General features: G+C 43.6%; 2 protein-coding genes across 4 annotated transcripts in view; one reads left to right on the top strand and one right to left on the bottom strand.

Annotated features, from left to right (window-relative positions):
• Nucleotides 1-4,041: 4,041 nt before the first annotated feature.
• Nucleotides 4,042-6,961, top strand: tmem121ab (transmembrane protein 121Ab). Its single transcript, XM_062411519.1, has 2 exons — nt 4,042-6,252; nt 6,343-6,961. The coding sequence occupies exon 1, from the start codon at nt 4,941-4,943 to the stop codon at nt 5,883-5,885; it is 945 nt and encodes a 314-aa protein (XP_062267503.1). The 5' UTR covers nt 4,042-4,940; the 3' UTR covers nt 5,886-6,252; nt 6,343-6,961.
• Nucleotides 6,962-17,325: 10,364 nt separating this feature from the next.
• slc24a4b (solute carrier family 24 member 4b) overlaps nt 17,326-24,751 on the bottom strand; it is a 33,733-nt gene continuing 26,307 nt past the window's right edge. For 2 of the 3 annotated variants that reach the window (XM_062411926.1, XM_062411928.1), the window contains exons 13-17: nt 23,809-23,975; nt 23,060-23,174; nt 21,802-21,914; nt 21,577-21,642; nt 17,327-20,717 (exon numbers count right to left, since the gene is read on the bottom strand). In XM_062411926.1, coding sequence (XP_062267910.1) covers nt 20,568-20,717; nt 21,577-21,642; nt 21,802-21,914; nt 23,060-23,174; nt 23,809-23,975 — 611 coding nt within the window. In that variant the 3' untranslated portion in view covers nt 17,327-20,567. Of the gene's footprint in view, nt 20,718-21,576; nt 21,643-21,801; nt 21,915-23,059; nt 23,175-23,808; nt 23,976-24,751 lie in introns of all 3 variants that reach the window. The other variant, XM_062411927.1, reaches the window with a different exon arrangement.

Here is a 24,751-nt window from a genome sequence, read left to right as displayed (position 1 = left end):
GACTGGTTTGTTCTTGGGCTCAAACAGACATGGATGCCGTTTCTCTGTCCATGCTGTGATCCTTATGGAAGCCTGCAGCCAGACAGGGAGGCGAAGTGTTAATACAAGTGCCCGACAAGGAAGCTCTGGCTATTCAGAGAGAGATAACGGCCTGGCCCACAGACACAGTAATAGCCTCCCTCTGTGAAGAAATGTTGTGCTGCCAGTTCACAGCCCTCCGTGTTGCCTATTTTTAGCACACTGCAATTAATACGCTGTAATTGAAGCATATAAGCACAGCGGAAACGTACAGGCGGCTGTACACTGGGGCCCCGTGCTCTTGCAGGAGAAGAGCCAGGCATCGATGTGAGATGATCGACGTCACAGCTGTCAAATTACATATCAACCAGCATTTCTTTGACGTCCTCTTCCCCCCCCCCCCCCCCCCCCCCAATTCGGCGGCTCGTCCTAATCTGTAGCCTCGAGTCATATATCGTAAGTGATGAAGAGAATATGCTAAACCGAGCCGTGTGTCATCGTGTCACACAGACAAAGGCACTTTTCAATTGTGTGTGACAGCGAGGATTAATAATCGTCCATTACTGTCAACGCTCATCAGCTTCCTGTTTCATGTGGTACCCATGTAGGATCTAATCGTGCCTCCAGATCCGTGTTTGAGGCCAGAAGTCGTAACTCCTGGAGGTCCAATTTAGCACTCGTGTGTTATCACGTCGGCGATAATCCGCTTATTAACAATCTCAAAGTCTTTTCTGATAATTAATGGTGTTTAAATGAAGACGTGATGTACCGTATACATGAGAGCAGTGGTCCTTCCAGAACATTAATGATCCATAGCTCCCTGCTAATCAGTCAATTAATCACCATTTTATGAATCTAATGTCTTACTTAGGCCCCGTTCTACATAATGGGTTTTAAACATTCAAATCCATGCCGACCTACAAATGAGACTGGTTGTGGTGGTTCGCTCGTCGTTAACTGGGCCTTAATCAACAGCCTTTGATTCCAGATGTTATTTGGTGTGATAAGTTCTTTTTTTTACCCCCCTCATCAAACGTGTATGTTGCAAAGAGAGCGAACAACATATCCACTGAAAGTCATGATAGAAGCTATTAAGTTTTTCCCTTATATCCTTTCAGGGTGTAAACACAGTTCATTTTCTCAGAGGTTGGAATTTCTCTGATGATAAATAACCTGTCCCATACTTTTGGATCTCGTTCAAAAAACAGCTCAAAAGTCCATTTTGCTCTGTTGATTTCACACAGCGCGCCGGGGAAAAACCCACAGCAACTCATGTTTATTTATTACTTACTTAAATTTGTCATATGAAGAAGTCAATTGGTCAAAATGAGAGTGACTTTGACTCACAGAAGAAAGCAGAGTGATGGAATAATTTACAACACACATTCCTGGATTGGCTTTTAAAAATGAAGTCAATCAATATGACTAAAAGGTTTGAAAGTGTTTGACTAATATGTTCAGTAAATAACCTTCAGCCTTTTGTCTAAAAGTGCTGTTGTTATTGACATCTCGCGTTTTGTTAATGTTGTCTAATTAGAAACTCTTCATTTCATTCATTAAGAGATTGAGTAAAAAGATATTAATGAGAACAACGTCTGCGTGACTATACTGGGAACACTGGTTTAACTGTTTGACCACTAGAAAAGACCTGTTCTCAATCGATCTATTCATCAACAACATACTAACATTTCACTATGAATATGATGAATTAACAACATTTATAAATGAATAAAGGGATAAATATCAGCTAGTTGGTTATTTTTGCAATTACTTGCTTAATTGTAACATAATTATAAACTTTAAATGTTAGTTAACCATTGATTAACTCATTAGTTGCCTAATCTTTTTTAATATTTACATTTCACTTCTATATTACATGTTGGCTTAATGTCCAACATATATTTCCCAGACGATGAAACCTGTTGTGGTTTTATATGCAATGATGTATGACAGATACTCTTGCTCATGATTGACAGCTGAGACTGACTCGTGATTGGTCGAGTCTGTGTATTTGACAGAACTGGTTGCTACAGCACAGGCTCCGGCTCCCATTGGTCAAGAAGTTAATATCAGGAATATTTTTATTTCATTTTTGGATACTGTGGGGATGTGAGGTAGCATCTTCCAGCTTTATATCCAGTCTATACTTAGCATTGTCATGGATAGATTAGATTAGATTCAACTCTATTGTCATTGCATAGTACAAGTACATGCACAACGAAATGCAGTTTAGCATCGAACCAGAAATGCAAAAAAAAGGCAGTAAAGTGCAGAGTATTGTGCATATTTAAAGAGGAATGTAAATAAATAGATATGTAAAGTAAGAAATATATATGGAATAGTACACGATTAACAGGTATTGTATGATTTAAGAACTATGAGCAGTAAGAAATATATACTGGTCGAAGTATCGTTGTGCTTGAGTATATAACATCGAGCATGGCCGTGCTTACTTGTTAGATTTCAGTCTTATTGAGATATTTTGCAAACTACCTGATTGGCTGTGGAAAGCCGAGAGGTTTGAATGAGTGTGTGTTATTGGATGGTGTCTGGGTTCTCATGACATTGACTCAAATACAAGTTGCGGACTATTTTCGGGATACCTGCATGAGAGGTTTCTGCTCATTCACCTGAACCCAGCAGTGTTGGCTCTGCTCTCTAAATAAAACAGTCACATCCGGACCTGGAGTTTACCTCAGCTGACAGAAACACTAATGTGATTTATTCCTGTTCTGCCTGAAGGATCCGGTGACGGGGGGGGGGCGACAGATAAATTCAAGTTCCCCTTTAATCCCAAACTTAAACCCAGGGAGACGTTTCTGCTCAATAAACACATTTCACTTCTTCTTTCACTCTTTTTTTTGTTTTTTTTATCCACCCTATTTAGACATGTGTGTTATTTATGGATGAGTCCAGTGCACGAGGTGGGCTCCTGCTGGCGAGTCAAGCACTCAGCATCTGTACAGTTTCGTTTTGTTTTTTTAAGGATGAGATGTAAACGTCAGCGTGTTGATGGGAGCAGGCCCCCCCCCACCCCCACCCCAGCCTGTCACTCGCCTCAACGCACACATCAGGCAGATTACTAAAGAGGTCAAAACAGAAACACCTCGAAACGTCGTTCAGTAAAAACAAATTGTAATCGGAGGCTGGAAATGGAGTTTGATCTGAGTATAATTATCCATCTACTGTTTGAAGACTCTCGTAGAAGAAGAAAGTGAGTAGTGACCTGCAGGATGGCTTCTGGTCTTTGCCTCAGACGATGTTTGAACAACGAGGGATGTTCATTTTAATAAGGATATAACAGTGGCAACGAAATGCACATTGTTAACAGGTTCATTCGAAGAAAGGAGAGACAGAAAGAAAACCACTATTCAAAGTGATAACAAGCCGACAGATGCACCACAATAAAACTTAAGCAGCCTCATATAATTTAAACTAAATCTATTGCATGCCGGGCACAGTGCAATCGTGATTACCTTGTTGCAGTTTGGACCAAACTGGCTCAAAATATATGCAGGAATTGAACTCCTCCATCGCCTTTCCCATTTACCCTGGCTTTTACAAGAGAGTGTTGTGCCAAGTAATGCAGAGAAAAATAAAATGAGCTGCCAGCGACTCAGCTCCTATACGAGACTATAAAATCGGGTTCTACAGTTTCTTGTAATAAATCTACGATTAATTTAACGCCCATAATGGAAACTAGTGGGTATTACCCCAATATGCTGAATGTAATAATACAATCAACAGGGCATATCGAGTCATGCATCCAGATGTCTCAAGACAATATACCAGAGAGTGGTAATGACATCCTGGAGCAGTTATACTGTAACATGCACTGTGCTCTGTCCTATCTATACTAAAATAGGCCACGTTTGAGCCAAGCTGACACATTACTTGGCTTCTCATATGTGGAGGGCTGTTGGCAATGAAATCCATGTTATATGGCCCAGTAGTGCTGACAGGTTTCTTTTCTCCTTCTCCTCCCCCTCTCTTTATTTCTCCTTCCTCCAGGCTGAGGAGAGGCTGGCACGTGGCAAGAGGAGTTACAGAGAATGGATCTTCAGCCCGGTGTAAGAGCCTCCCCCCGGGGAAGCCGTTGTCGGACGCCAGGCCTCGTGGGCCGCTGACCTGCTGTCTCTGTGATTTATGGCGGCTGGAGGCCTCTGGCCACTGCAGACTCCTCTCCTCCCTCTCCTCCGTTTCCCCTCGCTCACGCTGCACGACCACGAGGAGCCACACACACTGCGCCACCTTCCACAGGAGGATCCAGAGAGGGATTCCTCGCACATGCAGAGCAGCAGCACGGGCGTACGCACGGATATAGTCTCATGCCACGCGGCTACTTCCTCCACAGTCTCGTGCAAAAATAAACACCTCCATAAACATTTCCCCACCGCAGCACCGTGTCCCTCGATCCCATCACATGTCCATTAGCTGGAGCCCACTCAGAGTATTCTCCATTTGACTACGTGTGGATTACTATCAGTCATGGTATGTCAGCTGTAGAGCCCTCGGTGTAGCCGCTGCTCAGGGGCAGGGCCGGATCAATGGAAGTGCGCTGAGTAACGAGGTGATGTTCCCGTTTTCCCATGGTCTGAGAGCAATCAGCAGCCAGCAGCTCTCTGCTGACTCCACACACGGCTCTGCTTTTAAGCTGAAATAACCTCACCTCACACCCCCCCCCCCCCCTCCCACCTTGAAGGGACTATTAGTTCCAGTGACTTATATTATTTTAATACAGACCCCACAGTAGGTTGATGTTTGCACCTGTGCGCGCCAGAGCTGTCAGACCAACTTAAATTCCCTTTTTCCCTCAACTCTAAAGGGTTTGGAAGGGGCACAGCGCTGCGCTTACCCTCCGGACTTTCTCTTTTTCCCTTTGAAAGCTGTTGACAGAGTGAGAGCCAGCCGGTGACCTCGCCATGGTGTTACCGCCCCCAGACAAACGCCACGTGTGCCTGACCACCATAGTCATCATGACCAGCATGGCCTTCATGGACGCCTACCTGGTGGAGCAGAACCAGGGTCCAAGGAAGATCGGTGTGTGCATTATAGTGCTGGTGGGGGACGTATGCTTCCTCATCGTGCTGCGGTACGTGGCGGTGTGGGTCGGCGCCGAGGTGCGCACCGCCCGGCGAGGGTACGCCATGATCCTGTGGTTTCTCTACATCTTTGTTCTGGAAATCAAACTCTACTTCGTCTTCCAGAATTGCAAGGCCGACAGGAAGAGTCTAGAGACCGTGGCACGGAAGGCATTGACGTTGTTATTATCTGTGTGTGTGCCGGGTTTATACCTCGTTCTCGTGGCTCTGGATAGTATGGAATACGTGAGGACTTTTAGAAAGAAGGAGGACATGAGGAGCCGCCTGTTCTGGGTGGCTCTGGACCTGCTGGACCTGCTGGATATCCAAGCGAACCTGTGGGAGCCTCAGCGGACAGGCTTACCCATCTGGGCCGAGGGCCTGATGTTCTTCTACTGCTACATCCTGCTGCTCATCCTGCCCTGCGTGTCGCTCAGTGAGATCAGCATGCAGGGGGAGCACATGTCGCCCCAGAAGATGATGCTCTACCCAGTCCTGAGCCTGGTCACCATCAACATGGTCACCATCCTCATACGGGGCGTGAACATGGTGTTGTTTCAGGACAGCCGCGTGTCCACCATCTTTGTGGGCAAGAACGTGGTGGCCATCGCGACCAAGGCGTCCACCTTCCTGGAGTACCGCAGACAGGTGAAGGAGTTCCCCCACCCGCAGAACGCCATGGCGCTAGAGCTGCAGCAGAACTCCGTCAGCCACACGCAGCCGCTGCCCAACACCACCAGTTTGCCACATGAACCCTCGCCAGCGCAGGACGTCATTGACACATGACCGCCAGCGCCGGACACGGCACCGTTCGAGACCGACTGCTTCTTTTTATGAACAGCTCCAGGAGCAGAGGTAGATCAGCTGCATGACAGGACGATGTTCTGCTCTGGTCACGCCCACTTGAACTGCTGTGAAAACCATCATAGAGATTTTCAGCATCACCTGCCTGTCAGAACAAAGTGTAAACCCACACTTCACTCTGAGTGCAGACTTTAAAAAAAAAAAAATCAAAAGGTTTTTATCGTGTTACTGTGTTTTTAATTGTTTCACATGTTTTAAAAAAGTTCAGACTTTATCAAAAAACAACCTCCACAGTGCTCGGCTCGGTGACATTACATTGTGTAAAAATGGACGCCTGGTTACCCCCTCGGTGAGTATCTTTTTTTTTTTTTGTGTGGTTTCTTTAAAGGTCACTTTTTTTCTTCCCCCTCCGATGGTGCATCTGTGGCATTTCCTTTAGAGTTCCAGCAGCAGAGGACGCAGCACTCAGCGTGAAGCACTGATGGAGAGGAGGAGCAGAGAGAGAGTCAGTGAAGAGGTTCTATCTGAGCCGTGCTCGAGCGAGGCCGGTGGCAGACGAATGCTTTTCCCCCCTCTCGTGATCGGTTCTGCTGAGGATGAAGCCGCCGCCTCGGGTCTGTGTGATGCTTTATGGCCAAAAGGTCGGATCAAAGCACTGGAGCTCGGTGCCGTACACGTCCACCGCAGCCATTCCTGCGTGTGTGCGTTGTTACCGTTTGTTTGACTGTACGTGAGCCTGAGGGAGTGTGTGCGTTCGCCACTGGAGGTTTGTGTTATTTCCGAACCCTCTGGAAGACTTCACGAGCGGTTGATGTGTGCGATGACTTGCAAATGAGACAAAATATGTTGTGGTGTCAGAAGATGAAAAAAAACAAAAACAATATGATTGGGGGGGAGATAATTTTGGATTCCTGTACTATACATTCCTCTAAAACTAGCTCAAGCCTTGAAGTCAGAGAATGCAGAGATCCAGTGAATCGACAAAAAGAGAAACAGAAAATACTTTTTTCTGATGTTATTCAGTTTATTATAATTATAATTATTATTATTATTATTATTATTATTATTATTATGTACATTCTTTACTTGTTGGAGGTCAATGATGTTTTAATGAAAGATAATATAAGAATAGTGATGACAGCATGATTTCTTTTTCCACAATGTTGTTTATGATTAAACTCAATTGTATTTTCCAAGTATTAAGTGCTCCTGTTCTGCTTCCAAGGCCACAACTACATGACAGCCAAGTCATTTCCATTATGTTTTGCACGGAGCAATCCACACAGCACATTAATATTTAGGCTGAGCTGCCTCCTCCTGGACTCCGGCATTAATTTCCCACCCCTCAGGCTACATCTGCAGGAAGCCAGCGAAAGATTTATCTTTAAAATGTGATAACAATGTGTGCAGCTTTTCTCAAATTGTTTTTCTGCTTTACTTTACCCAGATCTCATTATCACCTTCCGACGATTTTTTATGTTTTTGTTTGGTTCACACTTATCTTCTCTGCAGCATTAGTCCAGCATCGGTTATTAAACAGACCTTTTACAGCAGGTGAATGGTTCACGCTCCACACACAGAATGTTATTAACTGACCCGAGTGTTTGTTGCAGGGGTGAAGAGGTCAGACGGGAGAGGTGGACTCACTTTCCTGAGGTCAACTAAAGGTTAACTGCTGATCCTGACACAGTCACACCCTGAACGGCCCCACTTCTGATAATTGTCAGCTTCACAGTGATAAAGAGACGAGACACTTTCCCTTCACTTTAAATGAGCAGAACACGGGACATTCTTTTCATTCGGAGGTCTCGTACTGATTTCATTCATGCTTCAGGAAGTAGTGTCAAACAGAGGTTTTACTATTTGAACCACCAGAACCAAATCAGATTCACCGAACTGTAACAAATATGTGAAGCCAAAGTGTCTTGATTGCCCCCAGGTGGCTGGCTGCAGAATAACAGCTGCAGTGAAAGTTTGGATGCAAGCTGTTATTAATGAAAACTGTAATCTGCTGCAGTGGTAAAGCTACAATAAGGTGAAACATCTGTTTGTCTGCTCTACAAATATCTTCAGCAAAGCAAAGGCAGACGAGGCAAAAACATATTTATATCTCCAATTATATTCAGATAAAAGGCGTGCACGCTGTTTCAGTGCGTTTACCCTCTAACCAAGGAGGTTATTTGAAAGATAGAAGAAGTACAAGGGCTGATTTCATTCCCCATTTCCACTATATATATATATATATATTTTACGCATCAACCTCATCAAACCACCGATCTCTGAACCGAGCACCGGGATGAGTTTGGGACTCACAGATTCTGTACAAGCTGCCAGTCTCTCCTCTCCCATTCTCCTCTGTAGAAACATATTGATTGTTCTTGCTGGTGGATTATTAAATATTTCTCAGGCGTATCTCTCGAGGTCCAGGTTCATTGTGTTGTGTGTTTTCAGTGCAGCTCCTGTCTCGGCGTAGCTCTCCACCACCAGCTCCCAAAAACCAACATGAAATTAAAAGAATGAAGTAACCCTGACAGTAACAGTGAAAGCTTTTCCTACAATTTACTGTTGTGGAATTCTTTGCCGAGCTCTGTAGCTGCAAAGAACTTCAGAGCTGGGGCTAACCGCAGTCTTTGTTATGGCACGTTATACATATTTAATACGAGTTTTATTTATTTATTAATACACTGCTGTTACTGGAAACTCAACTGTCAAAACTCACAGAAGTTACTGCAGAGACAGAGAGGGATGGATTCTAGGACAGATTTGATAAATGAATAAATCGAGGTTTGTTTATGAATCAATTATACATATATAAGTTTATTTTATTCATCGAACAAACCAAACAATTTAAATGCAAAAGCAAAATCTCTGATCTTTTAATGAAAAGGAGCAGAACAAAGATTACCCCCATATATTCTGCCGTCTTTCACAAGACATTAATTAAAAAGGCAAATATATCAATCAAATTTTAAATAAAAAATGTAAATAGCTGTAGGCCGACACAGCCCCTCACTTTCCTCTATAAGTTCCTAACTAAGTCATAATTAATTTAATACCATTCATAGAAGAAAAACGATTTATCTGTCACAACAAAACAAACCTTAATTAACACATTTCATTGTATTTCCTCAACCCACTGGCTTTAATAGTGTTTTTTAATATAGTGTTTGTGTTAGTGTCTTTGTTGAGATTATTCCACAAATTGATTCCTGTCACTGTAATTCAACGTTCCATCAATTTGGTTCTGAATCTCGGTTTTAAGTAACAATGGCGTTCTCTTTTTTCAAATCTTCACAAGTTTTTCTTCTGAGTTTTGTACATTATTTGTAGAATACTGTGATTTACTAGTTCCTGAAATTTCAAAACTTTAACTGAATCAATACTGGATCTGTGTATGGACTTCTGATGATTCTTAAGGCTCTTTTTTGTCAAATGAAAACTGAACGTGTTCATGTTTTGCCCAAAGTTCTACACAATAGGTCAGATATTATTTGACCTCTGCAGCCAACATGGTTTTACATATACGCCTCAACAAGAAAACAAAAACAATGTTTTTACGTTACATCACGAAAAAAAGATGAACACTGATATGAAATGCGAAACATGCAAATGTATCATAATTCACTTTGATAATCAGCATCATCATTATTATTATAAACAAGATTATTCTATTTAACAGCGAGCCTTACCCCAGGACAGTTCAGCTCATTTTGAAGAGAAAATAAAGAATACTCCCAGAATTATTATAGTGACGCAATTATTTATAATTCTGGCCCATGGTGGCACCCCCCCCCCCCCACACACACACACACACACACACACACACACTCAACAGCAAGGTCGGCGACGAAAAGGGATTCAAAGAAGTGAATTTTTAATCAGACCTTCTCACCTCCACAGCATGTCCAGTGGATCCAGGCCTTGACAGGAGGTTCTGATGAGTAGAATGAGGCTAAAGTTAACGAAGGACATTTCACAGTTATGCAACTTTATTCTACTATCCCTCTAGAAGTACTTAGAGCATTCTTTCAGGTTTGTAGTAGCATGCACTGCCTATGGCAAACTGTGCCGTGTTGCCAGCTTGACCCAAACATCCACTGAGGCAAACATCCATCACAGTTCACAGACTGTCCAGGATCAATTTGGACCTGCTGCACTCTCCACATAGAGCACACAGTCTTCCTCTGCAGTGAGAGATAAGGTTACTACCAACACTGTGGTCACACTCACTTTTAGCTTTACCTCCAGGGCCTTGTGCTACGGAGCAGGATTTGGGTTTAAAAACGTCAGGGAAGGATAACCCAGGGTTAACTGAGTCAGCTTCGGAGAATAGGTTATGAGGACTGACAATGTTAGGTTAAGGAAAGAGAGATAAAGAAAAACCCTCCTGTGTTTGTTGGCCTTGCTTCACAGTGCAGCCCTGAGGTGGTTTAGGTCATTTGGCTGAAACTCCATGCTTAGAATCAGTGCGTGTTAGGTTTGTAGAAAACAGGAGCATCACCACACACGCAGAGAGAGAAAGTGAAGAAATGAAGTCAAACATTCTGGCTTACGGTGTTTCATGGCAGGGCGGCAGGAAGTTGGAAATCCAAAGTGAAATAAGCCAAACTCAAAACTCAGTAAACTCCAGGTACTGAGGCTGAGGAGCAGAGTGAGGACACACAGGCAGCTGGTTAACATTTAACAGAGTGAGGACAAACCATCACAGAGGAGGGAAACCAGACGAAGACAGAAAGCAAAGCAGGTGACACAAGGTGAGGAACTTCAAAATAAAACAGGAAATAAAAAGGCCAAAAATCCAAAGAACTGAAATGACACGATCAAAAACAAATCCTTGTGATATTTTAGATTGTTCTGGTATTGTGTAATTTCCTGTAGATAATATGTCTACGGCCTCATACTCTTGTTTCTGGTATTTAATAGACGGTATGTGGAAATACATCTTTATATTTCTAACTATAGCATCATGGCTCTATAGAGGTCATTACAAACACTGGATGCATTTAGGGATTTATAAATCGTCCACAAAATCAATGAAAAGTCCAGAGCAGTTGCAGATCGTGTCACTGGAAGAACTCAGAGATGCTTCTGTATTTTCCATATTTTCTGCTTTTAGTTTGGATAAAAGTATTAAAAAGATAAAAGACCAAAGCTTGGATAAAGCAGAGTCACTGTTAAAATGTGACAAACAAAGTCCTCAATGTCCTCGAACCAAGGACGTTGTGCATCATTACATAATATGCTCCTGGGTTCTATTTCTGCTCTACCTGACTTCACTATTTATGCAAAAAGAGCATTACACTGTCTACTGTACATCAACAGAAAGTCACACAAATCTCCTCTGATGAACTCTCCCTCAAAATGTTGTCACTTCGCATATTTTACTGTCACATGCAGGTCTCTCATATTTAGAGCATCCTTATTAGCGATTAATCTAGGTTTGACAACGCACAACATAAAAGAGTAGATTACCAAAATATCTAATTACACAGCTCGTGCCCCGCAAACTGATTTGTTCAATTTAGACGAGCAGTAACTCTGAACGGTGGAGTGACATCGGTTTTATCTTCAAACTCTTAGCGGGGCCCGGAGACGCAGCAACGTGAGGCGGCAGCGGGTCTGAGGAATCTGGCAGCGAGCGCGTGCTGCCCTCCTTGGCTCCGTGCTGCAACTCACATTATTAAATCCCTCTCATGCAGCACAAAGAGGCGACTCAGCAAAATGCTATTTATAACAAAAATAACAGGAATCAAATCCAGGTCGTACATCTAATTGAAAAACGTCCTCATGTATGAATAAGTCATCGGGGCTACTTAGAACTTTTTCACGTCTGCGACTGAGACCAAATCTTTGCTCTGGTTTGGATCACATCTCGTTTTTGGGGGGACTTGCAGCATTATCACACCACAGTTTGAATAATTCTTGTTAGCACCAGTGGTTGAAGTGGAAAAAGTAAATGGCAAACTTGGGAACAGAATATATTACCTGCCGCTGCCGCTGCCTCTGCACCGCCATCACCTTTCCGAGACCCTGCGAGCGAGAGATTCATCCATAAATCACCAGGGCTGCACATCAGCAGCGTAATTGTGCTCTCCGTGTACAATAAGTCAGGAAAAGCACTTTTTCTCTCCCAGCCTGTGTTTTGCTGTTTATCTCTGACTTGCTAAAAGCACCTAGTCTCAGCAAAATTAAATCAGAACCGGGCCCAAAGCCGTGCTCTTCAAGTATCTCTCTTGACCACCTTTTGTATTTGCTGACTTGTAGGAGTTTCTTGCTTCAGCGGTTTGCTTCCTACTTGTTAGTAAATGTCTGTGTTCTCTCGCGGTAATCACTCCGCTGACTACCTCACCCTTCCACAGTCATATATATGGAAATGGCCTCTCTGGCTGTGCTGCTCTCATAAACCCACAGTGTATTAAAAGTCCACTGAAGGCTCTGTCAACAAAGGACGACCTTCAGGCTGCACAATGATGCTAAATGTGAATTAGTGGATTCTGACGGGAAACGATCGACTCTACATAAAGATGGACGCCAGGTCTCCACTTCCTCTCACTATCTGGAAATAAAGCCGAAATATCCTGAATATGAACGCTGCCATTTTGCACATCTGAAGCCTGAGGTCCTGCTGATATATGGGCTAGACCACCACGATCTAGCTTAAATCACAGAAACAATCTCTGAGAAAAACGTATTTAATGTGAGTTTTTAGCTTCCCATCAATAAACCAGGAGGAGGCAGGATCCGGGACGACCACCAGGGGGCGATCAAGACACTTTGGCTTCACTATTGTCTATCCAGAAGACACCCCTCCAGGAAACAGGAAGTACATTGTTGCCAAGTTTCTTGGCTCCAATTTGACTCAAGTTAATTTTAATATCTATCTGTTAACATTTTGTCAAATAGGTGTCATTAAAAGGAAGCAGATCTGGAGACTGAGGATATTAACATGTTCACAGTATAAATCGGAGGTAATTAGATGTTAACCAATTCCTCAAATTTCAAACATCACAGAATTCTCTTTTTTTGTGCGTTTACACTGCAGAATAATAAAAAGGGCAAAAGATTCAGATGACGGTACTGGTACATGAAGTTTGTTCTAAATCTGAACTCCCTAAGTGCCTAAAACATTTGTGTATATGGTGCAGAGATTAATCACACGTACACAAAGGAATCCTCCCATTTTAACCATCAATAATACACTGAATCATCTCTGTGGGTTCTGCTGAAAACTGACAGTTGAAAAGGTCTGAGTCAGCTTCACTGCTTTATTTTTTAAATGAGCTTTGATTCTGAGCAAGGATCCATATTGCAGGCGACAATATATGCAAACACTGGATTCCTTCCAATGCTAATGTGTTCCTGTAATGATGGATGTCTGTGGAGCGTCCCGACAAAAGTCCACAGCGGCGCTCGTTGATCTATGAGACGCATCCTCACTCTAACTTTGATTAAAAGGCTGCCTGCATGACTCGCCATTAGCGGACTTTCTTCAAATGGTGTTATCGGAACTATCTGTCCCCGCTGCACACTGCTACCTTCACCAGGGCTGACTGCTTAATATTCATACACACACATAGATAGGACGGTATTGTGTTACCCCTCGTGAACTGTGCTGCATGTGCAGGATGGATTAATCACTGAGCCACAATGCACTGGGGGAACAGGCCGCGGAAGCTGTCATAAACAGATAAGCACAAATGAAAGCTGGGCGTGCATGTGTTTGAAAGTCCTGCTGTTCGTGGTGGACACAGCTGACTGTCCTCCGAGGTTTATGGCTTCATTCCTGAGCTTCTATCTTCAAAGTGTCTTCATTAATGTTTGGGATGATAAAAAAATGAAACTCAAAGTAGCCAGTGACCGCAGCCCGCGGCTCTGATAACGTCCTCATCACTATTCAGCTTCATTTTCATTTTATCAACTTACAAAGTTTGCAGACGTTTTAAATGCCAGGGGAAAAGGTCACGTGGCGGCCGAGGAGAACAAGAGCAGTGAACCACAGGGGGATTGTGGACTGTGAGCTCAGGGACTTTAAATGGACTGCGGCCAGTGGAGTGTTACAGTGAGGGAAAGGTGAGATTAAAAAAAAGAGAGTGTGGGGCGAAAAACAACAACAAGAAACAACACAAAAGGACCTGTAAAAGATTATGTACGACATCGTTAAAGCGTCATGTGCTTGATTTGTGCAATTAAACCAATCACAAGTCATGATGTATCAACCTGTTTTTATGGATTCAATAACTTATTAAAACCAAACTTTTAAAAAACAGCAAAATAGTTTGGTCCTTGTCCCGTCCACTAACAGGCGGGTTTTATGACCATCTCTGCAGCCAGCCACCCAGTGACGAATGAGACGCGTTGGCTTCACTTTTGGGGCGTGGTTATGTCGCCCATCTATGGTTGGGCTCTTTAAATAGAGTCTATCTTTAAAACCTAACTGACAAGCTTCTTAAAACTCCTTGAAAAACTTGTTTCTGCTGACCCCCAGTGGTTTAACTTCTCTTTTCAAGTATTTTTTGCAGCATTTTATTGCCTTTGTTGACGAGTTAGATTGTAAAGTGGGAGGAAGGTGGGTGTAAAAGGGTGGAACGAGAGAATCTACAGCCGCTGCAGAGGACTGGAGTTTCTGCAGTGATGTACCGGCTTAACCGGGGGGGGGGGGGGGGGGGGGGGAACACCTCTTCTACCAGGGCTGACCCAAATTATTTGAATCATCAAAATTATCAAGCAAATGCTGCGTTTTTATCAACACCCCATGAAAGAAGTGATTGTTTACTCATTGTAAACACAATATTATTAGTTATTGACAGACATGAGTGAAACGTGAGGGGCACAGAAGGTTAAACAACGCTAGCAAGGTTTTGAAAAGTCAACTTTGTTTGTGAAGTGGCAGGAGCAGATATTATATGCAGCTATTATGCAACCGTCAGGCAGTTAGAACAAAAAAAACTGCAGTTTCAGTGAAAGGTGCTCACAGCGACGTCTGCAGGGACAGACAATGTATTTCGTCTAAATCCTATTCACTCACATCGAATCAGGTCAGAGGCAGAAATCCCCCAAAAACCTGAACCATATTCACAGAGACTAAATAACATCGAGGCAGCCGAACTAATCTGGTAGCCAAAGACACCAGGGCCAGGCCTGTGTATCGTGACGCCCTTATGAGGGACTGCAGCAAACAGCAGCAGCCCAGTTTGTCCACCATCCATCACTGCAGCACAACAATTTACCCACGCAGCCGAGTCGTGTCAACCAAACGCTGGAAAAAGGCACAACCCAAGGAAAGAAAATGTCCCCAAACTGCGGCTGTGGGGGCGGCGAGTGAAAAAGATAAACAACTTCTCAAAGCAGTGCTGGTGCTGCCGTATATAATCGAGGCCGTGATGTGTGGGCCCTATCTCTCGATGTGACACAACAAATGGCGGAGGGGAGTTAAGCCGGGGCGCTCAGGGGGGAGACAAGCCTTGGCTGCCCAAACGGCCTTGTTAGGGGGCAGGGAGGGAGCTCATCAGTGGACGGGGATCAGCGCTGACAGGGACGCTTGTTATCGGCGGCACTGTGGCCAAGAGAGCGGCTCATTAGGGAGAAGCTCCAGTGGCCTGCACGCGCCACGCTGCTCTCACCAGATGGCCGGCTGTCTGATGACTGCGATGGACGTCTCATCATTTTTAACTTTAAGACATTTTTTTGCGGTTCGAAGACATTCACTGCAGTCACGTTTTGACTTTGAAAAAGTTTCAGTTTGCACAAGTCTTATTCCTTTAGGTAAAGAACGTCCATTTTCGATCCAAACTGAATCGTCTGTGATGCCGTGTGACACCACAGGCCTGCTGCAACACTGCCCCCTGCTGGTGCCGCACACTGGAAATCCAGGTTGATGGCAAGATGCAATCAAAACATGAGTTTTCCCATCATCCCCGGGCTCTCGACGGACCCTTCACAAGCTGCCAGCTGTCACGGTAAATAACAAATAGTTTGCAATCACCCCTGCCTGGATAAGTGCAGCACTTTTGAGCTTGATTACTGCACCATGCTTTTTTTATTCGCTCTCCCACAGCGAGAGGTCCAATAACTCATCATTCAACATTCACTCAGGGAGAAATAGAAGCTGCCACAGAGCAACATCCAAACCCCAAAGTGGGACTCGTTCATTTAGATTCTCTTTTCAGCCAAACGGTTTCTCTTTGCTATCTAATCTCGCACATATCGCAGAATTAAAAAGTATTGTTGCATGGTATTACTTTGAGCTGTGAGCCGAGTGTGAATTCATCCACCGCTGATGTGATCGGGACGATCTTTAAACTTTTAATTAAAAATGGGTGAATTCGGTATTGACGAGGAGCAGAAAGGATCCAATCACGCCAGGGTGACATGTCCAGAGGAGCTTCTGTAAGGGGACTCGTGGAGAAGTAGCTTTAATCACAACAGAGAAGTATTAAAACTCATTTCACCCAGAAAGATTGATTACGTGTCTTAAACTTCTCATATTTTGCAAAAAGAAAACAATGTCAACTTTATCTGCCTTGACTGAGCAAATCTGAAGCCTGACCCGGTAGTCTGGTCACTTTCTGTCAATTAAATCTTACATTGATAAATAAGGATGAATTACAGATAAGAAATATCTGCAAAAGATATATGTTGTTCTCTTTACTTTAAGAAATAAATCAAAGTTTTAAAGTCAGAGCAAGAATTTATGCAAAAACTAGAAGATAGATGACAGATACGTAGATAAGTAGATATAGATAAATATATAGATTGATGGATAGATAGATGATAAACCTTCCTTGTCATTGCAGAGAAGATTGAAATTAGTGACAATCCACAGGTGCAATCAGTTTTATCAAGAGTTTTGTAGTAGAATATAACAAATATATAAATACTTTTAGATAGTCCTGAAAAAGTAGCTTCACTCAAGTCTTAGATCATTCACTTAAGAATAAAAAAACAACAAAATAAAAAATACTCCATAACAAGTAAGAGTCCTGCATTTAAAATCCCACGACAGAGACTTCACACATTTCAAGGTGTGTGTACGCATCATATAAATATAAAGATTTGACCGTGAGTCTCAAGTCACAGATCACCTTCAAGTATCAGAAAGTGAAAGAAGTCATTCTGCAGAGAAAAGGCTCTTGTGAATGACGTGTTGTTTTATAGCATTAAATGATTAATATTGATGAATAGGTTTTACTGTTGCTGCTGTTTGAGATGAAGCCAGTTTTTACTACTTTACATATTTTACCCAGTGATTCATAAACCCTGTTTAAATGATCTCAATGAATCTGCTAGATTTGGAGGTGATTAATAGAGGAAAGAAAATATCCTACGTTTTTCTTTCCATATTAAATCATTTCAAACTCCCATCAGCACATGCTGTGAAAAAACAAAACAGCACAAGCAAACAGATGCATGTACAAGTGGCTTCATTTAATTTCTGTCTTTCACAAACAATCCAAGAACTTCTGAGACAAATGTACAGGAATTATTTTTGCCATTTTATTTTTTTTTCTTCACATTATTGCTTTACAGTAAAATGCATTGGTTGGATATGTCCAGTATAGCAAGACAAATACATTCATATAAGTTATACAGATTTCCTCAATAATGTTTTATAGTAACTAACTTTACATTAAATATAATTTTTTTTTGAATCATTTATAATTCTTGACAAACAACTCCCACGTCACATTGAGCTCACAGTGCATCAGGTCGCATTCAATCAAGAAACACTCACCGGTTCTCTCGTGCTCAATTGCCATTTCTAACGTGTGTGTTCTAAAGTGTGCGCTGATTTTCTACACATGATTTCCATACAATCTGAATTTATGCAGAGTTACGACAAATATGGCATCTTATTTCATAATTTTTTTTGTATTTTTTTGTACGCTCTGCCAAAGAAAAACTAACAAAAAGATGTGAGTCAGTCGACCAATGAAAACATATGCTGTGTCAGGATGAGTAAAAAGAGGAGCTGTGGTGTTACCGCTCAAACCTGGCAACCCGGGACATGACCACACAGAGCGACCTTCTAAATAAATAAAACCTCAACCCTGCACATTCTGAATCAATTAAATTACAGTAGAAATATGCCTTCCCCATGAAAAGAGTCACAAACATGGGTCCTGTTTGTACAGAGGGCCCAGCAGGTGAGGAAGGGCGGCGTACAGGTGGGTGTGCGTTGGAGTCTGTGGGCCCTGTGTGGTCACCTCCGTCCAGTTACACAGCTATCTGAACCCAGGCGGGGGAGCAGTTTAAGGGGTCCAACTTTTTAAAAATTCCTTAAAGTCTGCTCTCACCCGGGTCCACTGAAAAGTGACAGTCCCGAGGGCGAAAAGAACTCAACCCTCCATCCCTGCTCCCCCGCTGCTCCTTCAGCTAGTGTTGGCGGAAAGTTAATGCCCTTGTGCGAGAGGGGACGGGGGAAAGAAAGAAAAGGAGGAGTGTGTGTGCGCAGGAGGTGAAATCAGACTTCCCACAATGCCACAGGGTGCAGAGAGGTCCATACTGTTGGCTCGGTTCCACACACACACACACACACACACACACACACACACACACACACACCTGTGAGCTCACACATCAAGTACCACGAGACAAACTGACGTCACATCTCCACGGGGGTCTCCCGTCTTTGTATGGCAACCTCGCAGGGGCCTTCGGTCACATAGATTCTTTACATTGAGATTGCATATACACGAGTGCCTGCTGCCGACGGCGCGGCAGAGGAATATTTTCAAATCAACTAAACACGCCCCCGCCCCCCCCCCCCCCCCCACGTGCTTCAGCTTATAGTCTCTGCACCTCACTGGTGGACTCGTCGCAGGCCTTTTTGCATGATGTCAAAACGTCTGGATTGCAGTGTAGCACGTAGCTGCCGATTTTTGTAAAGTGGGTCGGGCGGGCTCCATGGAGGCGCCCAGAGGCCCCTCAGCCTTTTTTGGCTGTGCTGTGGAGGAGCTGCGGTTTTTCGGTGTCCCAGCATGCACTGCAGACAGAGGCGGGTGTGCTCATGGTGTCGACGAGGTTCCCAGTCTGCTTCGGAGTCAGGAGCTCGGTGTGAGAAAACACACACACGCATACATACATACACTCACACACACACGTTCTCTCAGTCGCACAGACATGTACACTGAAAATACACACGCACAGAAGGAAGCACTAGTTGATTCAGAATGAGAGGATGGCTGTTAAAGTGCAATATCTACATGTAACTCAAAATCAAGAGACCGTCACCATCGCCACCTCTTGGAGTTGTGTCCATTTCCAAGTTTCCCTGATAACCGACAGCTGTGGTTTGCACCCCTTGCCCTGGGTAGAGAGGCTGCAGTACCCCCTACTGGCCAAAGGGTGTTATAGCAGACAGTGCTGAGAACTGCCTGGTTTCTTTGCATTTTTTTTGTTGAAAAACGACTTCCTCCATGCTGCTGCTGTCTCAAGACGAGAACCAGTCTTCACATGATGACAGAAATCTGACGCATCCCACGTATTTGGAGACAGTTTGTTTTTTTTCCAGAAGTTGTGCAGAGGGAAAAGTGAAACAACCCATCACTGAATGAAACTCACGCTGCGGTGAAGTCGGCGCCACGGCCACCAGCCTGAAACGCCCCCCCCCCCCCCCGCGGTCCAATCTCCTTACAGCACAAAGCAAGAGAAGCATTTCCATGTGCAATCTGTTTCTGTGAAAAACAGGCAATGTCCTGTATCTGCAACAAGCGCTCCTCCACATTTCATGACAAGTCAAAACCTTGTTTTGAAAAAAAATTAAATAAATACAAAAGAAACAACAAAAAAAAAGTGTTTACAAGTTTTACATTGTGCAGTGCTGCATATGCATAACACCCTCACAGTCGACTGATCCGGACTGGGCTCGTCTCCACACAAACTGTCCTGACCATGTCCTTTTCAGAGAGAGAAAGAAAGCAGGTTTGACCGAGCAGGTGAGGGGTCAAGAAGAAATATGCCGGGTGAGTGAAGCACGAACAGTATCTGCTCCCTGATGCCAAAGGCCATGCCGGGGGAGTCAGGTCCAGGCTGGAGGAAGGGGAGCTGCCGGGGACAGGACCCTCCTCCAGGGGGGGGGGGGAGATAAAGAGGAGGGTGCTTTTTTTCTTTGGGTGCTGGGGTAACTTGGTTCATCTTTTAGGAATCCCTTCAGGGAGGCTTCACTCTACACGGGGGTTTTGGTTGTTTTCTTTTGCCTTCACAGAGTCGGGTTTGGTTTGTGGAAAGGCTTTGAAAAAGGGTGTGTGTGTGGAAATCTACAATGTGAACAATGAAAACACACGCCAACAATCAACAGGGGGCACTTATGATTCTGGAGGTCCCCGACATCTAAAAGGCATGCTAGAGGGGTTAGAAAGTTAACAGGTGCACAGAGGAACTAAAGAATTTACTGCAGTAACAGGCCGTGCCTGTAATAATGAACATTAAGGAGCTGCACTGAGACCAGAGGGGAAATCAGAAGAGACACAGAATGGAGTCCTCTGTTACAGTGAACTCCCCCTGGAGTAAATTGGATTCATATTTGGGACTTAAAGGATTACAAGTGGAGCACAGGGGAGGAGAGAGTCTGCAGATAGGTCCAGTATTATTGGGAAAAAAAGAAAAATAGTTTGGGTTTGCTATGGGAGCATTGAGGTGTTGGTGTCCACCACATGCTGCTGGGCTCTAATCCTCTATGCACATGGGCAGGTTGACGAAGGTGAAGACGTTGTACTCGATCAGGATGGAGAAGCAGAGGAAAATGGCGTAAAGGACCAGGACGTAGATTCCCAGCTTCATGTCCAGCCTCCACTTATTGAAATGGATCCCCAGAACCTACACGCACACACACGCGCACACACAAACACATCACAGTTGAATTAATCACTTTTCTGAGAATCATCTCAACACCATGACCTGGACATTTAGAGCCTGGTCAATAGTAAGAGGCCGGTCACAGACATGTTTTTATCTGCATGTGTGTTTTTGGATCCAGTAAAGATGTCTATTTATTTCATACCAAGTTGGACATATTTTATTATATTTGTGGTTTATTTTTTATTTAAATATATTCATGATAAAGTTTGATAATTACATTTTGGGTATGACGCCCTATTCAAAATATATATGGTATCCCAAATTTCCCCAGAGGTCCCCAATGGTATCCCCGGGTATCGGCCAATAACTGAAATTCCTGCATTAATAAAACTAAAAGACACACGTTGTGCTTTTGTGCATTATATTCATTTCATGTTGCACTGAAGGGATAAAATGTGTGCGACTTCCTGAGCAGTACTCTGAATTTCACGAGGGGTCATTCTGGTTTATTTTCCATGGTGGAAGGTCTCATGAGTAATTTATCATGGAATGCAGCGGAACTAGCTTCTCCCTGAATGTTTTTTCTGTTCAAGAAAAGTATATTATTACCGGATGATTTCTCACAGGAAGAAACAAAAACACACAGAGTGCTTACGATACAGTTTCTACATTTTTATGAACAAATTACATAACCTGCCTCGGTCACTGCTGCATTGCGGTGCATGAGTTAGTGATGACAGCGGGCAAACAGGGACGTTAATAATTCATATAAAAATACTGTGGGTTATTACTTTAAAAGGTACACTACAGGTCGCTTTCCTGCAAACGGTCGACATGTGGCCCCAGTGAAACGTAAACATCATCAAGTCTTTCTCACCGTGAGGCCCACGGAGCCCAGCAGCAGCACCACCGAGTACAGCAGCCCCCGACTGTTAATCATCACCTGCAACACACAGACGGGACAAAAGATCAGCGAGTCATCCGCAGACGGGTTTTTTTTCAATCTCATTTCTCAACGTGAGATATCAGGACCTTCGGGATTCTGTTGTTCCTAAAACAAAAGTGGGGGGTGAGGCTGCTGCAGAGCAAATTGGCTCCTTACCACTGATCCGTAGCTGACACACATGGTCTGAATCGCCCAGGGAACCCCCAGTCCCACCAGAATGTCAAACACGTTGCTGCCGATGGTGTTGGACACGGCCATGTCGCCCAGACCTGCAAAGAAAAACCAGCAAATCCAGTTAAATGGGAAGCTCGGACTGAAGTTTTCCCTCATTAGGAAAACGCTACACAACGTTTCCACCAGTTCCTTACAGACCCACACAATCCTCTGGTGTTTGTCTGTACTAGCTGCGAAAAACACTGAGTTTGACCATCCTGTTCCCCACTGACAGTTGCCATAGCAACCATGGACAGATGTCTACACTTCAGACCAGTGAGGGGCTAGACCCCCCCCCCGCCCCCCCAGCTCAGGGACAGACTTCTAAACCACTGAGGATGAATCCCAAAGAATCTTCACACGTGTGGAGAGGTGTTTAAATTCTGCCTGGGAGGGAGGACGTCCCTCAGAACTGGGAGAATTGACACACAGGTGACTTGTCCCCGTCCGTCTCCCCCGTCTTCTCCTCGATGCCTCAAGCATCAGTAAACGTTTCTGCTGAGGCCGCTTCATTCCCATCACGTCTTCTTGGATCTCAGGTCAAATAAAGCACCTTGTCTTCCGACTGATGTTTTACATTCTGCTGTTCTGCACTTTCTGGTATTCACGAGGGTCCTAACCTCATTCAGGTGGGAGGGCGGCGACCCTGTAACGTCTATAAACAGCTCTGCACAACTTTGTTGCTCCCGTGCTTTGTATTACTGTGTACTCAATTTATTCCCATGCACACAGGGAGATGAAATACCTCTGGCTGCATCTCTGTAACTGACATTATGTTATGATGCACTAGATCTGAAGAAATACACCTTATCTGGATGTCTGCACGTTTCACAGATTATAAGAAAAGTGCACAAACACGTAAACTCCATCTCTATGTAAACAGTTTAGAATACATACTTTTCCAGATAGACACATTTCTCTTGTTTATCCACAAGGAGAAAGGAAGACCTCGGAAATCCCTCTCACCTCAAACTACCACAAATAGGATGCTTTTGTTATGTTTGCTTACTTTGATCATTCCCCCAACTAGACACCAGGGATCACAAACACAGAATTATAAAGAAATGAGAATTGAGTCCCCGGTTGACTAGTCCCGTTAAATTCAACTTTCTCCTCTGGCTCTCTGCTGCATAATAAACCCTAAGAAAACAACAGTCCATATATCTTTCGGGGGGAGGGGGGGGGGGGGGGGGACCCGCACCTTGCCGGGCCACGATGAGACTGGCTATGCAGTCCGGGACGCTGGTGCCTGCTGCCAGGAACGTGATGCCCATGATGACATCAGGGATTCCCAGAGTGTAGCCGATTACAGTGACCTGAGAGAAACACACAGTGTCAGGGCTCAGGAACATGATCATCTGTCTGTATGAGGAGAAGCTCATTGAGACCCTAATGTTTAACCATCCCTTCAACTGAACATTACTCAATTGATATAGAACTGGTTTGTGATCTGTTAATTTAATAATCAGGGTAGACATTGTGCTAGCTAAAGCTTTGCACTTGGACTGTATTTATATACATAAGCACATACATGGAATTGAGTTGTACTTATGTACCTTCTTAAATTGTACCAATTCATTTTCATTGTGCCTTTGTTGGTTGTGCTTTTGTCAGGATTTCCTTATTTCTCACTTTAAATAGAAACATCATTTCAATCATTAAATAATATTCCAGTTATTTATTATTATTCATTTATTTTTATTGTTTATAGAACCTTTGTTTCAAGAATTTTAAAGAAGTGAAATTGGTCGTTTGGTGACAAGCTGGACATAATTTTTGGGACTTTTCCAACTAACTTTTCAAGCAGAAATAATAAAACAAATACACTTTGTGGACCGATTGTTCATTTTCACAAATGGTTTCACCTCTAACAACCTTACGTCAAACATTCATATGTCCCTGTGGATGCCTCATTCTGAAATGTTGGGAGTTCAATCTCCCTGCACTCACCATCCAAACCATGAAGTACGAGAAGACCGCGATCCAGACAGTGGACAGGATGAAGGAGAGCATGAAGAATCGCTCCCAGCGCGGCTTGGCACAGTTTGGCACGGTTAGGTACAGCATCAGGAGCAGGGGCCACGAGATCAGCCACTTCAACCTGCTGCCGAAACCCGCTGCGGCATAAACACACACCGGCAGAAGAGATTAGCTCCTGTTCACTCAGATGATAAGTTTAAAAGATACGATAACCAGGAGTCACCGTCACAATCATTATGACTTTAATCACTGTCAACAAAACAGTTTAATGTTACTGCTTCAGTTCAGACCAATTTCAATATAATTTCAATATAATTTCTCCTCAAATTATGTGGAGAAAACTTCATGTCAAGCAAGTGTTCTATTTTACGCATCCATTCAAAAGCAGCAGGAGGACTGAAGAGAGCTCAGCCCAGTGGCACCTTGAAAACAATTAAGAACAGAAAGATTTTCATTCAAACAACATCGTCTTCACAGTCTGAAGTAAAACAATCCCCCAAACAGCTGCTACTCGAGTCCTCACTAAGACAATCACATTTTTACCACTGCACTGGCTTCCTGTGTGTCAAAAGGTGGACTTTAAAAATATATATATACTCATCTACAAAAGGTCTCAGGCTCAAGATACATCTCTGCGGTGCTTGTACGCTACAGACAAATCCAGACTATAAAGAACATTTGGCACAGATTTAACTCAGCGTCCTCCTCAAATCCAAAACAAGCAGGATGAAGCAGATCTGAGCTTCTTTGCTGCACCTGAGCTCTGCTAAAGCTGTCGGCTCATTTAAATCAGTTACTGTTTGCACTGTCAAATAATTCAATTTAAAAACCTTTAATATTTAATCTCTTTTCAGGTGTTTTGTGAAATTGTTTCGGTGGCTGTTTTCAGTGCATATGTGTGTAATGTTTTTGG

This window comes from Platichthys flesus, chromosome 18, assembly GCF_949316205.1.
Source record: "Platichthys flesus chromosome 18, fPlaFle2.1, whole genome shotgun sequence".
NCBI lineage: Eukaryota > Metazoa > Chordata > Actinopteri > Pleuronectiformes > Pleuronectidae > Platichthys > Platichthys flesus.
Note: the sequence above shows the minus strand (reverse complement) of the source record. Positions and strands in the feature narration are given on the sequence as shown.